The following is a 14,314-nucleotide window of genomic DNA, read 5'->3' on the forward strand; positions in this document are numbered from 1 at the left end:
AACTTCAAAGGAAGTGAATAATTCACTTTCTTCTTACATGTAAGATTATCTATCAATACAGTACTCAGAAATCAATGTTCAATATTTAGTTAAGTGTAAATAAAAAGCCCACAACCCACTAGAGATAGAAGACTCGATCAAACCAATCACACACAGGGCATTCACACCTACAGTGATTGTAAACAGGTGAGTTGGTTCAAAATTGACACAGATCATCAGTCTGCCTGTAAAGCTGTGACTCTAAATGGGTGAGCTGATGTTTGATATTAGCTGTTGCATGTAACCATGACATATGTATGCACTAAAGAACCCACTCCTTGGGCTAACTGTTCACATCTCCCTAAATAAGGCAAGAAGGGCAGAAAAGAGTAGCACCAGATTGAACTCATCTTCTGGCCTGAGGTGTGATGAGGTAAACCACCAGGCATTGACAGTAGGGTCAGTGTACGTGGGCTGGGATAGCTAGTGTTATTTCCCAGAAGCTCAAACAAGACAGGGAGGCTCTGCCCCATGTGCTAAGCCAAATTTATAGACACTGTATCATCTGGCAAGGAAGATGAACCATTTTAATGTGGATTCTTCCACCATTGCACTGATTACTGTCACAGAGCCACCGCCTACAACCCTGTCTCATGGCTTAAGAAAGCCAGAATGCTTTATAAACAAATTTCCAAGGTGGCCAGAAGATTGGAGCCTTCCTTGGGTAAGCAGATAATCTTGAGATTTCCGATTGTGAACAATATAGCAATAGCATCTGCACAACTCCTGAGCCAAAAAAAACAAAAGCAAAAAAAAAACACTTACATTTCTATTCTGTTTTCAAGAGCTTCAATGTATAAAACTAGCTTGAAAGAAAGATATTGCTCCCTAGGCCTCTTCCTGGGGTACAAGAAGATGGGCAAAGATACTATATTTGATACCCGTGGTCCTACTGAAAGGTTTTATAATTTTTTAAAGGACACAGAAAATATCTACTCCCTTAATAATGCAAAGCATGGAATAAAAGTAGCCCCCAAAGAAATCTAGACCAACAGGTGGAATACTACAAATACCAAGGCTACTAAAAAGAGATGAGTGAGGGGTGAGGGGTCAAAAAATGAAGCCCTTCTCTGATCACCCTGTGGTTAGAATGGTTGTATACTATTTCTTTGGCGGAGAACTTGGTCTCTACACTGCATCTTCTGCTTTTGCTGTACTTTGCTATAGTTACGTTTAAAGGTAATTAGAGAAGGAGCTTACTCCTAGGCACAGTGGACAACACAGAAATGAATACAACTTTTGAATCTCAATTCAATTGTAAGTCAAAGTTCAAGGGCCTGTTCTGCATTAACCCTAGCCCTGGATTCAAAACATATCACACCACATTTTAGTAATTTCAGAGTATTGTCTGTAGTCAAACCTCCAGTTTAGGTATTAATCTCCATAAAGAGGTCCCTGACACTGAAAGGTGTTCCATCCCACTATTTAAACAAAAGGGGAAAAGAAGACTTCAAAGCTCACCACATGCTGTAACTCCGGTCTGTCTTCTAATTCTTCCACTACCTTTTTAATCTAAGGAAAAAAATAGAAAATTTTAAACAGAGTTATGAGGACACAAACACAGCTGCAAAATTATCTGATAAACACCTCTCGTCCTTCTAGTTAAAGTAGTTCTAGACACTTATCTAGTAATCTGCTGCGATGGGGTGACTGATTTGTTTTCTGGCCAGAACTCATGCTGAGGATTGATTCCCCAATGTAACAGTCTGGAAAAGTGGTGGGGACTAGTGCGAGGTTGGCATGACTGCCCCAGTAAAGGGATAAGGCTGCCTCTCTGGCTCTTATTAAAGAGCAAGTGCGGCCCCTCCCAGTGGTCTTGCTGCTTCTGGTGTATTTGACTTCATTCTCCCACAAGTGCACTGCCGGCCTCTCCCACGTGTTCCCTGTCTCTCGCCATGTGATGCCCTGTGCCAGCTCAGGACTCTGCCTATGAGAAGGCATTCATTAAACACAGCCTCTCGACCACAAGCCCAAATAAACATCTTTGTAATTTACCCAGTGTTTTGTTATTGTGTTATTAACAAATGGAATTACACATATAAAAAGCTACTCACTGAAATTTTATCTTCATTGTCCAAAAGCATGTCAACAGCTTTCTAAAATACAAAAATTAGCCACAGTCACTGAAATTTGCCACATAAGAACACTAAACACAACATAGTGTACACACTGCTACAGTAAAGGTGAAGGGCCTATTTTCTATGTTTAAGTTTTACAATGGCTCTTATGCAAAATAATAACCATAGAGGAATGCATTTTCAGATGTGTCTCAGTCTGAGGCCTATGTATTTTGCACACTAATAAGATGGTGCCTTGCTGTAACTTACCAAGCACAAACTATCCTGACATATTCTAGCCCCCAATGATGTCTCAATTATCCTCACAAATTTTCATGTGACTCTGGGGAGTGATGGAGAGCATCTCATTACCAAAACCTCAAAAATGAGCTTTTCTTAGTATCTGAAAATTGCCAATGCCTCCCTATGAGATTTCACAGAGATATAGAATCAGTCTTGTATAGAGAAGAAGGTAAGAGTTGGAAAAAGAATAAGACACCAAAAGTTTCACAGTGTATGAAGCTTACAGACTTTTGGAATTTACTTTAGCCACCTTTAAAATTCATGAAACATAAATGAGTTTATGATAAGAGAGAAGAAAGCTCATCAGACTGAGTGTCGTGAAGAATACCCAGGTCCTGTTCTTGAATCGGCTACCACCTTGCCATCCAAACTTTATTTTTGTTCTCTAAAATATGAGGTGTTGGAATAGATTATTCCTAAGGTCTCTTCTAACTAGAAAACTCGGATTCTTAACTTTGGCCCAAACTCTTGAATAGCAATTACTCTCAGCCCTTTCATCTTTTCTCACAGTTCTACATACAAAATTAGACTCAAGACACCTGGGATGATGGGTGGGCATGAGGTAAGACTGGGTATGGGGAAAATGTAATTAATTTTTATACATGCATGCCATCCTCTTAATCATTCTTTGCCAGAGATATAGAGCCCCTCTACCTGAACTTCATTCTATAAGATCTATAGCCTTAATAGACTTGAATCAGTATAAAAAATAGACTAAAGTATCCTTGAGAAAAAGAGGTATATGTAAATCTTATCTAAATAAGATTAAGTTGATGGAGATTAATATAGCATATAATACCACTAAATACAGAAAAATACAATTAAATGCATTATAATATAATGCATTAAAATTTAAGAGCTTTTAGAATCCTACTTTTTCATTTATCTAAAATTTCAATTTTCTGAATGAGATCATTATGTTTCATGAACCTCATTATTTTTCTCATAAACATTTGTAATTAGATTCTTTTTTACATAGAGGAAGATTTTATCATGTTATAAAGCGAATGTGAGCCATGGAGGCTGGTTCTGTCATTAGTCAAGCAAACCACTCTTCAAATGTGAGCTACAGTAAATAACACATTCCACATGTCCTGATCCTGAATATCACCAAAATCAGTAAAAACTGCACATGCTGGGTCTGTGAATATCAATGAATAAAACAGCAACAAATGGATCTAAACAGAGGTTCACTTAAATTTTAGTTCTAGGACATAGATTAAGAGGGTTAAATGAGCCAAAGTATACACGTATGTAGTTTGTTTCTATGAATTATATCATTTTTTTTACTAAAAAAGTTACTTTACACACACACACACACACCCTTTTGAGTTATACATCAAATTACAATTGCTTTTACAGAATCAGCACACCAAAGAAAGTATTCCTGAATGTTGATTACTAAAATAACAACATCCAATGAAAAGGGTCAGAATATTCAAGCATAATCAGTACATGGCCAAGCTATTGAGCATTTAGACAGATGTCTAATAATTAAACAGTTGGAAAAGGGAAAATATCAGTACAAATAAAAAATACATTACCTCTGAATCAAAATCCATTAATAAAACTATTTTATCCTTGATTGAACTAAAAAGATTATGCTTGTGTATCAGTTGGAAAACGTCTTTATGTCTTAATGTTAAGTATATTTCCAGAGCATTGCCATAGTTTTTGTCATAGGTATACCTGGTAAGAAAAATTTCTTACATTAATGTTCATCAGCAGTTACAATAAAAATACACTTGCACAGAAATTATGTTTTTATAATATTAAAAAAACATTTGTTCAGATAAGAAAGATAACTTAATTTTTGAGAAATATTCCTTGGGATTTAACAATTCATGACCAGTAAGTGCCTTTTCCTCAGAACCCTGCTTTCACCTTACTGGAATTCCAGAAAATTTATAACATTCATGAATAAAAAAATTTCATTGGGGGCTCAGCCTCAGAAAGTTTTACAGAAATCGTTTTACAGAAATCCATATACCAGACAATGAAGCTATGATCCAGAATGAAGGACATATTCATTTCAGAAACAGAAAAATCAGATAAAATTCTTACAAGCAGTATTCAGCTGACAAATTGTTTATATTCCAAAACCTTATCTATAAGGGATTATATAAAATTGAAATGTTTTTCCATTGAAACAGTTTTTTTTTTTCCACATTGATTTAAGTCCCTCAGCCTGCTCCTGAAAGCCAACTGAACAAAAATTAGACGTCAGTTCCTTATTAACAATGCTACAGAGTCCAAGGGGCATCTGGAACAATATTTCCAAGAGAAAATGATTAGTGTTCCAAGTCAGAATGCCACAAACATAACTTCTTTTGTGAAAAAGTTTAACACAGTCTTTTCCTGGTCCTGGACAAAGATGGGAGAGAGGAGAGGTCTGAGGTGGTAGGGTTTTGAAGAGAGTCTGAAGCCCACAGGAACTGTCCTCTAGACAGACCTGCACAATTCTACATGTTTCCCTAGACTGAGGCTCCATGAGGGAATATCTTATCTTTGTATCAGAGGCATCTGGCACAAAGCCCGATCAAAGTGCCCAATAAATATGAAAAAGGTTAACGAAGCTCCCATTTGCTGAGCCTTGATTTGGTGTCTTGCACTGCTCTTATTTTGCTGTTAGTTCCTAAAGGGAACCTGTGATTTTATATATTTGGAGTCTGATGTTTAAGAGACTGACTGGAAAATCTAGGAATAACAGAATCCAGAGCCTGGCTCAATGGAAAACTGTTTTACTTGAGAGGTCTAACACCTGACAGCCTTCCCACCTCCTACCCATTGCCCCAGAGTACCCTTTCCTTTGGGAAACAGATCATATTATAACTGAACAGTTTTACATACTGACCTTACCTTCTACTTGTTCATTTGACATTTATGCAAGGTTTTATTTTTATTAAGAGTGAATGTGGGAAAATGACATTAGAAAGCATCCTCTCCACTCAGAGTTTGCAGAAGTCTAAAATATATAGAGTGATTTGCAAAGGTAAAACAAAACAAAAAACTCACAATTCAGCCAGGGTTTTGAGTAAAGTCTTGTTCTGACTATCTTTCTTCAGGTGGTCTCGAACTGCTTGAACTATTACTGAATTGTTGTACAGATCTCCAGGCCATTCTCGGATCAGTGTAGCAAAACCCTAACCAAAGAGGAACAGCAGAAAAAGAACAACACTCTTTAAACAAGTGTAACACTGTGATATACAGTTTGGTTTTGGTCCATGGTTCTTGGCTCATAATCTCCTCCCCAAAGCAGGCCATGGAAACTTCAGACCCTCCTCCTTCCAGAGTGGTTCTGCTCCACACCTTCCAGGAAGAAATATTGAACAATTTGACCCTGCAGGCCTCACTGCTTTTCTGCACTCAGTCCATTAGCAATCATGCCTATGCAATGGCGTCTCTCTAAAATCCAAAAGGGCAGGGTTTGAAGAGCTTCCAGAGAGCCAAACACTGTAAAAATTTCTTGAGGGTGGTGTGCATGGAGAAGGCACAGAAGGTCTATGTCCCCTCCCACACACCTCACCCTATGCATCTCTTCATCTATATCCTTGTTAACATCCTTTACAATGAAGGGTAAACAGGCTGGCCAGAGTTTTGTGAGCAGCTAGGACAAATCACTTGAACCTGAGGAGGGGGTTTATGGATGCCCTGGTTTATAACCAGTTGGTCAGAAGCACAGTGTGCAACTGGCAAATCAGGTGGGTAGGAGAGGGAATCTTGGGAACTGAGCTCTTAACTTGTGGTATCAGACATTGTGTCCAAGTGGACAGTGTCAGAATGAAACTGGATTAGAGGACAACAGCTAGTGCCACTGCAGAACTGCTTGCTGGTAGGGAGAAGTCCCTACATTTCTTGAAGTCACAGAAGCCTCTGTGTGGATTGTGGGGTGAGAACACAGGGAAATAGTTTGGTTTTCAGGCACAAAAATAGGATTACAATCCAGTTTCAACAATACTTAACAGATATATATGCAACAGACAGTGATTTTATGATTAAAACTTGAGTTTGATAAAGTTATCCCACTCCTCGGCATATTACCTAGAGGATTCAAAATCAGCATACCACAGTGACACAGCCATATCAATGTTTACAGCAGCCCAATTCACAATAGCTAAGCTATGGAACCAACCTAGGTGCCCTTCAAGAGATGAACAGATAAAGAAAATGTGTTACATTTTCTAAATGGATGGAACTGGAGACTATTATGCTAGGTGTAATAAGCCAATCCCTCAAATCCAAAGGCCAAATATTGTCTCTGATATGTGGATGCTAATTCACAATAACTGGGGGAATGGGTGGGTGGGTGAGAATAGAAGTTGACTGGATTAGACGGAAGGGGAGGAGGGAATAGGCAACTGGACATAATTTTCCTAGGTTCTTGTATGAATACATGACCAGTCTAACTCCACATCGTGTACAACCACAAAAATGGGAAGTTATACTCCAGTATGTATGATCTCTCAAAATACATTCTACTGTGATGCAGAACTAAAAAGAACAAACAAAAATAAAACTTCAGTCATAAACTTTTCATCAATATTCTAACTATGGGTTTCAGGGTACAAAGTAAAATATGGAGAATTAACTATCATAATCTCCATTTATTATTCTTGGGAAGTAGGTTGTGCTATCCATTTCTGTTCCTATTTTTATGAAATGTACAACTAGGTAAGGCACCCTGTTCTTTACATAAAGTACCGTTGTACAAGCAAGATTTAGCTTTGACTTGTTCTATACTCATTTTGGACAGCTATAACACATGGATGAAATTGTTAACATCTAACAGTATCAAAGTCAACTACTTTCCCCAACACCTTCTATGCACTTTATTTAGGTCTGGGCACACTGTTGTGCACTGCATAGCAAGTACAACTCTACATGGCGGTTCTGTGGAGGACAAAGCTGCTTCCACAAATAAAATCATCTGGCATAATAACTTTAAAAGTTACCATGTCTGACCTCCTTCCAGTCTGGCTTCTGACCCACGTTTATATGGGAATTAGAATTTTGGTTAAAGTCTTATCCCCTAGCCCTTACTCTGGTTATACCTGGATCTCAAAATTTGTGGTTCTGAGAGAAACCCCAGATATCCTGATTTAATTCTGTTCTCCCTGACAGCTGATCTTGGCCAGTAGCCTATATAGTACCTGCCTCCCAATGTTAACGTTCATGTTTTATAATCCTAAGTAAGTTGAGTTTACTTATTGATCTTTGACAACTTGGGAAGGGGTGGATTAGACATACTCAAAAGACAGAAAAAGAAAAGTAAAAATATCCATATTACTAGAAAAAATTGATATTAAATATTACATGATAACACTATTAATGCTTTAATGAACTACTTTAAATTTATTTAAATGTTATTTAGAGCCAGGTATGGTGGTGCACATCTATAATCCCAGTGCCAATGGAGACTAAGGCAGGAGGATCCTAAGTTCGAGGTAAGCTGCATCAACATACTGAGACTCTGTCTACAAAAAAAGGGGTTGGGGATGTAGTTCTGTGTTAGAGAGCACTGAGTTCAATCTCCATTAGAAGAAAGTTATTTAGAAGTAAAAACAGACTGGTACAAGGTGTTTCTATAAAGCACCAGGATTTGGTAAGGAGAAAAACCACAGAAGAATCAGGAATATCGCTCCCACTAAAGTTTCATCCAGTTTTGACTAAAGTAACCCCCCTAGTAAGGATGGCAAGAGAGCAGAGCAACAGACCACACATTTTCCCTCCAAATTGCAAGCTTCATATTAGCATGTAAAGTAATTTGACTTTAGAGATTTTAGGGAGGGAATTCAATCAGAACACAAAATGTTCCTGAATCAAAATGACACTATGGGGCTGGGGATGTGGCTCAAGCGGTAGCGCGCTCGCCTGGCATGCGTGCGGCCCGGGTTCGATCCTCAGCACCACATACCAACAAAGATGTTGTGTCTGCCGAGAACTAAAAAAATAAATAAATAAATATTAAAAATTCTCTCTCTCTCTCTCTCTCCTCTCTCACTCTCTCTTTAAAAAAAAAAATGACACTATGGATTAAGCTTCTCTTTTCTTAAGACCGTGCAATATTTAAGATAAAAGAGTCTGTAAAGAATTCCACCTTAATAACGGCAGCAGTCAGTAGCCTTGAGACCAGAAATAATACTGTTCAAAGAAAGAAGAAAGTTTGGCTCCATTTCCTCCTTTCCCTAGCCATGCAATAGCCTCGCAGTACTGCCAACTTCTAACAAAGAAAAAGGACTAGTCATATTGTGTGATAAAAGCAAGATGGCCCCACTCTAAACTGACATAAACACTTACTACATTTCACGTTAGGCTTCTTCCTGCATAACTGGTTTCACACACCCTGGAATAAATGTGTTACCTAAGAAATATTGATAAATTCAACCCAGTGACCACAATGATTAATTAGAGGACACAGTCAGTGAAGAACTGTTGTGATAGAGTGAACAAAGGTATAGAACACCTCAGTGCCCATTACATAGAAGTAAAAGGTTAAGAAGTATTCATTAAATTAAATGCCACAGAAATTGTACCACTTTTAACATGCTTATACAGTAATATTAACTAGTCAGTATTATAATAAGACCTATTTAAAACAATTTTATTAGGTTATAAATTAACAGGCAAAGCTATAAGCATAGGACTAGAAACTCTATGAGACTAGAAACATGTCATGAAGCGCATCATTACCTCAAAGAAAATCATATTACTTCATATCTTTTTAGGAAGAAAAGAAAACTGAGAAGTCAATATTTCAGAGAAGTACATTGGGTGGAGGATATGATTGTTAATACTCTGTTGACAGCACAAAATTTTCATACAAAAGTTGTTATGGATCACTACTATTATGTGACAATTTAATTCAAAATTTAAACATTAAGTTGAAAATAATGTAAGCTAGAATAGGAATTATGCATAGAACTTTTAACAAAAAGTTAGTTATAATTTTCTCAATACTACTGATCTGGCAGACATCTTAAAACATTGAGGAGAAAATATTTGCAAGCTTGAGATTTAAGTCATGGTTATTTCAGTCTCAACCAAAGTTTCCCAGACACAACATGAATTAATGGGATAACTTTGATGATAAAAAATTTAAAATAATTTAAGAGTTGATATACGTAGAAGAATTACAACAGGATCATAAAGATAAACTTTCAAGACTTCTTAAAATTTTCTATTGAATACAAACAAATCTGTTCATGTCAGAATGCCGTACCTCATAATCACTTTCCAAAAACTCATGTAAGACCATTTCATATATGAGTGGCTTCAGAACTGGATCTCCTCTTGGCAAATAAGGACTAACAGCCTGTGGAAGGAAAGAGAAACAAGAATTCTTTAAAAGGTGGCAAAACAAAACTGTATTCCCATTACGTAGATAATATAAAAATATATTTTTTATTTTAAAATTTTAAGACTCAGGAATAAGAGTACTCTGGAAAATTATTCTGAAAAGATGCAAATGAACTATACTTTCTAACAATAAATAATGATACATTTTCAAAAGTATAAAATTATAAAATCAACTTGTTAAATAATCTAAAGTATAAGTCACCTATACATCTTTCCTTCCTGAAACTGAAGTACACCAAACAACTCACAATCATGTTTTGAAACAGGAAAAATGCATCTTGCATTCTTCGGATATTTCCAAATATAGTTCAATTTCCTTCTACTCACCCATTACCATGCTTTGTACTGGGGACAGTATCCCCAAGAAGCTTAGTGTCCAAGAAGGAAGATGTGAAGAGAAATAAACAGATACTGGTGATACTGTGTGGTAAATATTATGAGAAAGGGATTAACAAAGGGCTGTGGACACAGTGGAGAATCTTATGTCTGTCTGTATTTATTTATGGAAGTGCTGGGGATCTAACCTAAAGTTTTGTGCATGCCAGGCACTCTACCAATGAACCATACCCCTAACTCCACAGAGGAGAATCTTGTATGTTATGGTCCTGAATTTATCAGGCAAAGGCAGAAGGGGAAGAGGATCTGGCAGGGAACAACATGAACAAAGGCATGCAACCACAAACATTTGTGTTCAAGGAAGACACAGGGGCCCAGAGATGGGAGAATTAGGTCCCAGAAGGTGCAACTGGAGAGGAAGGGAGGTGGGGTCATGAAAGGAACTCAATTTTATTCTATGGGGAGGAGGGAAGCAACAGATAATAGGGAAGTGAGAGTCCAGATTTATTTTTAAAATAGATATCTTTTAACCAGGACTGCCCCTAGAACAAAACTTTAGCAAGGGCTGCCTCTAGATCTATCATAAGGTCCTTGTAATGTCAGGCAAGAGTTAAGGAAATGGCACTGAAATGGAAGTGAAAAGGCCCAATTAGTTGATTTGATAAAACTGACAAAAACCAGAGATTAAATGGAATGAAGAGGTAAATTGAGGAAAATATTCTCACTAGGATAGTGGCTCTTGAGCCATTAAGAATGAGAATGAAAATACTGCGTGTTATAAACACACATTCAAAGGAAAATGACCAAATTTGGGAAGGATGTAGATTTACCTTAATTTGCATTATCATTATTAGCAATATATATAGAGAATTAGCCATCATAACAATTCAAAAGAATTGTCTGGATTATACAACCATCAGGTAAGCAGGCCCATGAAAGTTTGGATGAAACCTTCTAGGAAAAGCCCAGTAAGAAATGGAGCTGGGGTGCTGGGGATATAGCTCAGTTGGTAGACTGCTTGCCTCCCATGCACAAGGCCCTGGGTTCAATCCCCAGTACCACATACACACACACACAGAAAAAAAAAAAAAAAGAGAGAGAGAGAGAAAAGAAATGGAGCTAGGGTCCAACTACAGAAGAATAATCCTTTTCTTTTTTTTTTAATTTAAGCATTCTTTTCTTTTAATTCTAATTTGTTATATATGACAGCAGAATGCATTACAATTCATATTATACATATAGAGCATGATTTTTCATATCTCTTATTGTACACAAAGTAGAGTCACACCATTCATCTCTTCATACATGTACTTAGAGTAATCTTTATGGGGCAAGCACAAGAGTAAGTAGTCATGGAATTGATAAGCCAACATAATTGGGACATCTAAAAAATACATTCATGTCTCCATTAGAGCATTCAACAGGCTCAGAAAAATTAAAAAAATGTTTTAAACAAACATAAGAACACTTTACTGATTTGAATGCTGTATACTAAGTTTAAAGATTAAAAAATGAAGCAGCAAAATAATTTATTTGAGCTACATGGTCAAATTTCACCTTTTCACAGGTAAGATATTTGAAAAATACATTAATTCTTCAGTAAATTTGAAAAAGGTCTTATGTTTTACAATTCACCAAATAAAATTATACCTGGCTTCCAAAGCCATTCTTTAAAAAGAACATGAAAACTTCATCTAAACAGAGAGAAAACTGTAGTGGTAAAAGGTTAGAGAGACCATCTCATATATGTAAATATACATAGTATACACACACCCAAAATTACAAACTATGCTTTATGTTTTGAAACTAATTGCCAAGTTTGATTTTTTTGATTTTTCTTTCCCACTGATAAAATACTTCCCAATAAAGAAGTGATTATTATTATTTTATTTTCATTTAACATGCAGAAACTAAGAGTTAAAAATAAATCTTTGTTTACCTTAAGCTGTCCAATTTCTTTAAATTTATAAACTTCGTATTCCCAGAGGGCTGCATTTTTCCCAAGGATTTTCTGGCATTTGCTGCAGTAAAAACATTCCAGAGAGAAACATATTACAAATAAATAAATTAAATAAATAAATAGATGGAATAAGTAGACATTTTCCCCTGTGGTTTAGATAAATCTCTCTTTGAAGGTTTTGACAAATTTCTTTCTCATGTGCTAATTAACATGAAGTTATTACTGTTACTTGGTTGCATATACAGTTTGCCACAAATCATGAAAATTACACAAAATAGTTATAAATCCAGATAAATCTCTTTCAGAAGATTACATTAGGGATTTCCCCAATGATTTTCCTGTTTTAAGTGTACTATTTGTCTGGATCAACACTGCTGGTTTGGGGCCCTTTTTTGCCTTGAAGAAAATTCACCATATCATATCCAAAAGTATCAGTTCCTCCTGAACTGATTTAAATAATAGGCTACAAAATGAGACTTTAAAAAACTAGAGTCCCATCTTAGAATGTAATCTAGAAGATTACTTATGTATGAATGAAATTTATTGTTTTTATTAACATATTAGAGAAACACAGTTTCTTAAATAATCTCAGGGAACTAAAGGCTACCTTCAGAGGATGCTGCATGGTCACAGAGATGGGCACTGCAAAATTCCAAAAGGATCACATGACCACTATATACATGCATGCTTTCCGCCCACCAAAGGCCCCAGCAACCTGGGATCCTATGGTTTGACCATTTCCATTTAGTAGCCACTTTGTCCTTGGGAAACAATTCTCCTGAAATTGTAAGCAGAGGCATTTTGTTCTGGGCTATCTTTCAACGGCCCTAGACAAAGACAGTATCTCCCTCCAGAGTAGAGGGCAGCTCTGCTTACTGTCCAGTACAATGAAGGCAAAGTCTTTTTTCTGGGTCATTGCCCTAGAAAAGATATCCCAGGCTCAGGACTCTACCCGAATAACACAACACACTGCATAGGCAGAGTCACTGGGCCACCTCCATGTTGTTCTATGGGAATGGGGATTGAGGATTGGGGACCTAGGTTAAAAGATGATACATTGGTTACTAAAACCATTGAGATAGTTCTTTAGCTCTGACCCAGGAGTCTCACATCATGTCTTCTGCTTAACAATGAAACTGTGGCAGGCTAACTTGCTAGCTTATAAATGGGAAAATCCCACATTCTTCATGGATCTTGACACTTTTCTCATTAAATATATGAGAAACAATTCTCCTTTTGGTAAAAGTGCAACAGAAGTTGCAGAAATAACAGATATTAATCTATTCTGTGATTGAAACCACTAATATTCAAAATTACTGTTAGAAAGATGTTTAAAAAAAACGCCAAAATGTCTGTTAAATAGAAGAATGACTGATTGCTGTTGTTAACAATGACCTGTTCTATTTGTATTAGTAAAAATTGTGAAAATGTGTTTATTACCGTGCTGCTATGTCATATTCTCCTCTCTCCACCAAGTGATTTATATATGCCAAGCCGATATCCTAGAGAAAATGGAGGAATTTCAAAATTCAAAAGGAACAACTGAAAAGCTGAATCTGTTTGTAAGCAGGCCATGATGTTAGGGTCCTATCGACAATAGTGATATTGCAGTTTGCTTTATGCAGTCATGCTTGCTTCTTTCTTTAGTATATTCATATTTAAAAGTACACTTATTTGTTTTTATATGTATATTAATTTTTGGGGGGTGGTGGTGGTGCTGGAGTGTGAACCCAGGCCTCTTTACCACTGAGCTACATTCCCAGCCAGGGTTTCCCAAGTTGTCCAGGCTGGCCTTGAACTTGTGATCCTCCTGTCTCTGACTCCTATCACTGGGATTACAGTCATGTACCACCAAGCCTGGCTCTGAAATTCAATTTTAAAAAATAAATAATGTTACTATTTTAAAGGCTTCTAATATGATCCCCTCTAAGAGATTTTCTGCAAAGGAAATCTCTAATATTAGAAACATGATCCAACAATTCCATGTTGTCAATGGATGTAAAATTTTGTTTCTTGTGCTTTCATCTGTAAAATGTGAACTACATGTCTCCTTTACCTCAAGTCTGAAATGTTAAGAAAAATGAAATGACAGACTATCAGATTAAAAGGAAATATGAAATATTAAACTTAATCCTAAAGTGAAAATGAGCTGAGAAAAATAAGAAATTCAAATCCATAAATTTACAGATGAAGGAAACTGGCATGAAAGCAGGGAACCGAGTGTCTTCAGAATATTCACTGGTTCTGAAAGAATATGGAGTGG

The 14,314-nt window shown here is 36.6% G+C and overlaps 1 protein-coding gene across 1 annotated transcript in view; it reads right to left on the reverse strand.

Annotated features, from left to right (window-relative positions):
* The window catches only part of Vps41 (VPS41 subunit of HOPS complex), a 165,466-nt gene that overhangs the window by 21,557 nt on the left and 129,595 nt on the right, over positions 1-14,314 (reverse strand). Inside the window, exons 15-21 of the mRNA XM_026387619.2 lie at positions 13,492-13,553; positions 12,031-12,112; positions 9,619-9,711; positions 5,415-5,542; positions 3,944-4,088; positions 2,094-2,135; positions 1,501-1,551 (exon numbers count right to left, since the gene is read on the reverse strand). Of these exons, the coding sequence (XP_026243404.1) occupies positions 1,501-1,551; positions 2,094-2,135; positions 3,944-4,088; positions 5,415-5,542; positions 9,619-9,711; positions 12,031-12,112; positions 13,492-13,553 (603 nt within the window). The remainder of the gene's footprint in view (positions 1-1,500; positions 1,552-2,093; positions 2,136-3,943; positions 4,089-5,414; positions 5,543-9,618; positions 9,712-12,030; positions 12,113-13,491; positions 13,554-14,314) is intronic.

Source organism: Urocitellus parryii, chromosome 3 (genome assembly GCF_045843805.1).
Source record: "Urocitellus parryii isolate mUroPar1 chromosome 3, mUroPar1.hap1, whole genome shotgun sequence".
Taxonomy (NCBI): domain Eukaryota; kingdom Metazoa; phylum Chordata; class Mammalia; order Rodentia; family Sciuridae; genus Urocitellus; species Urocitellus parryii.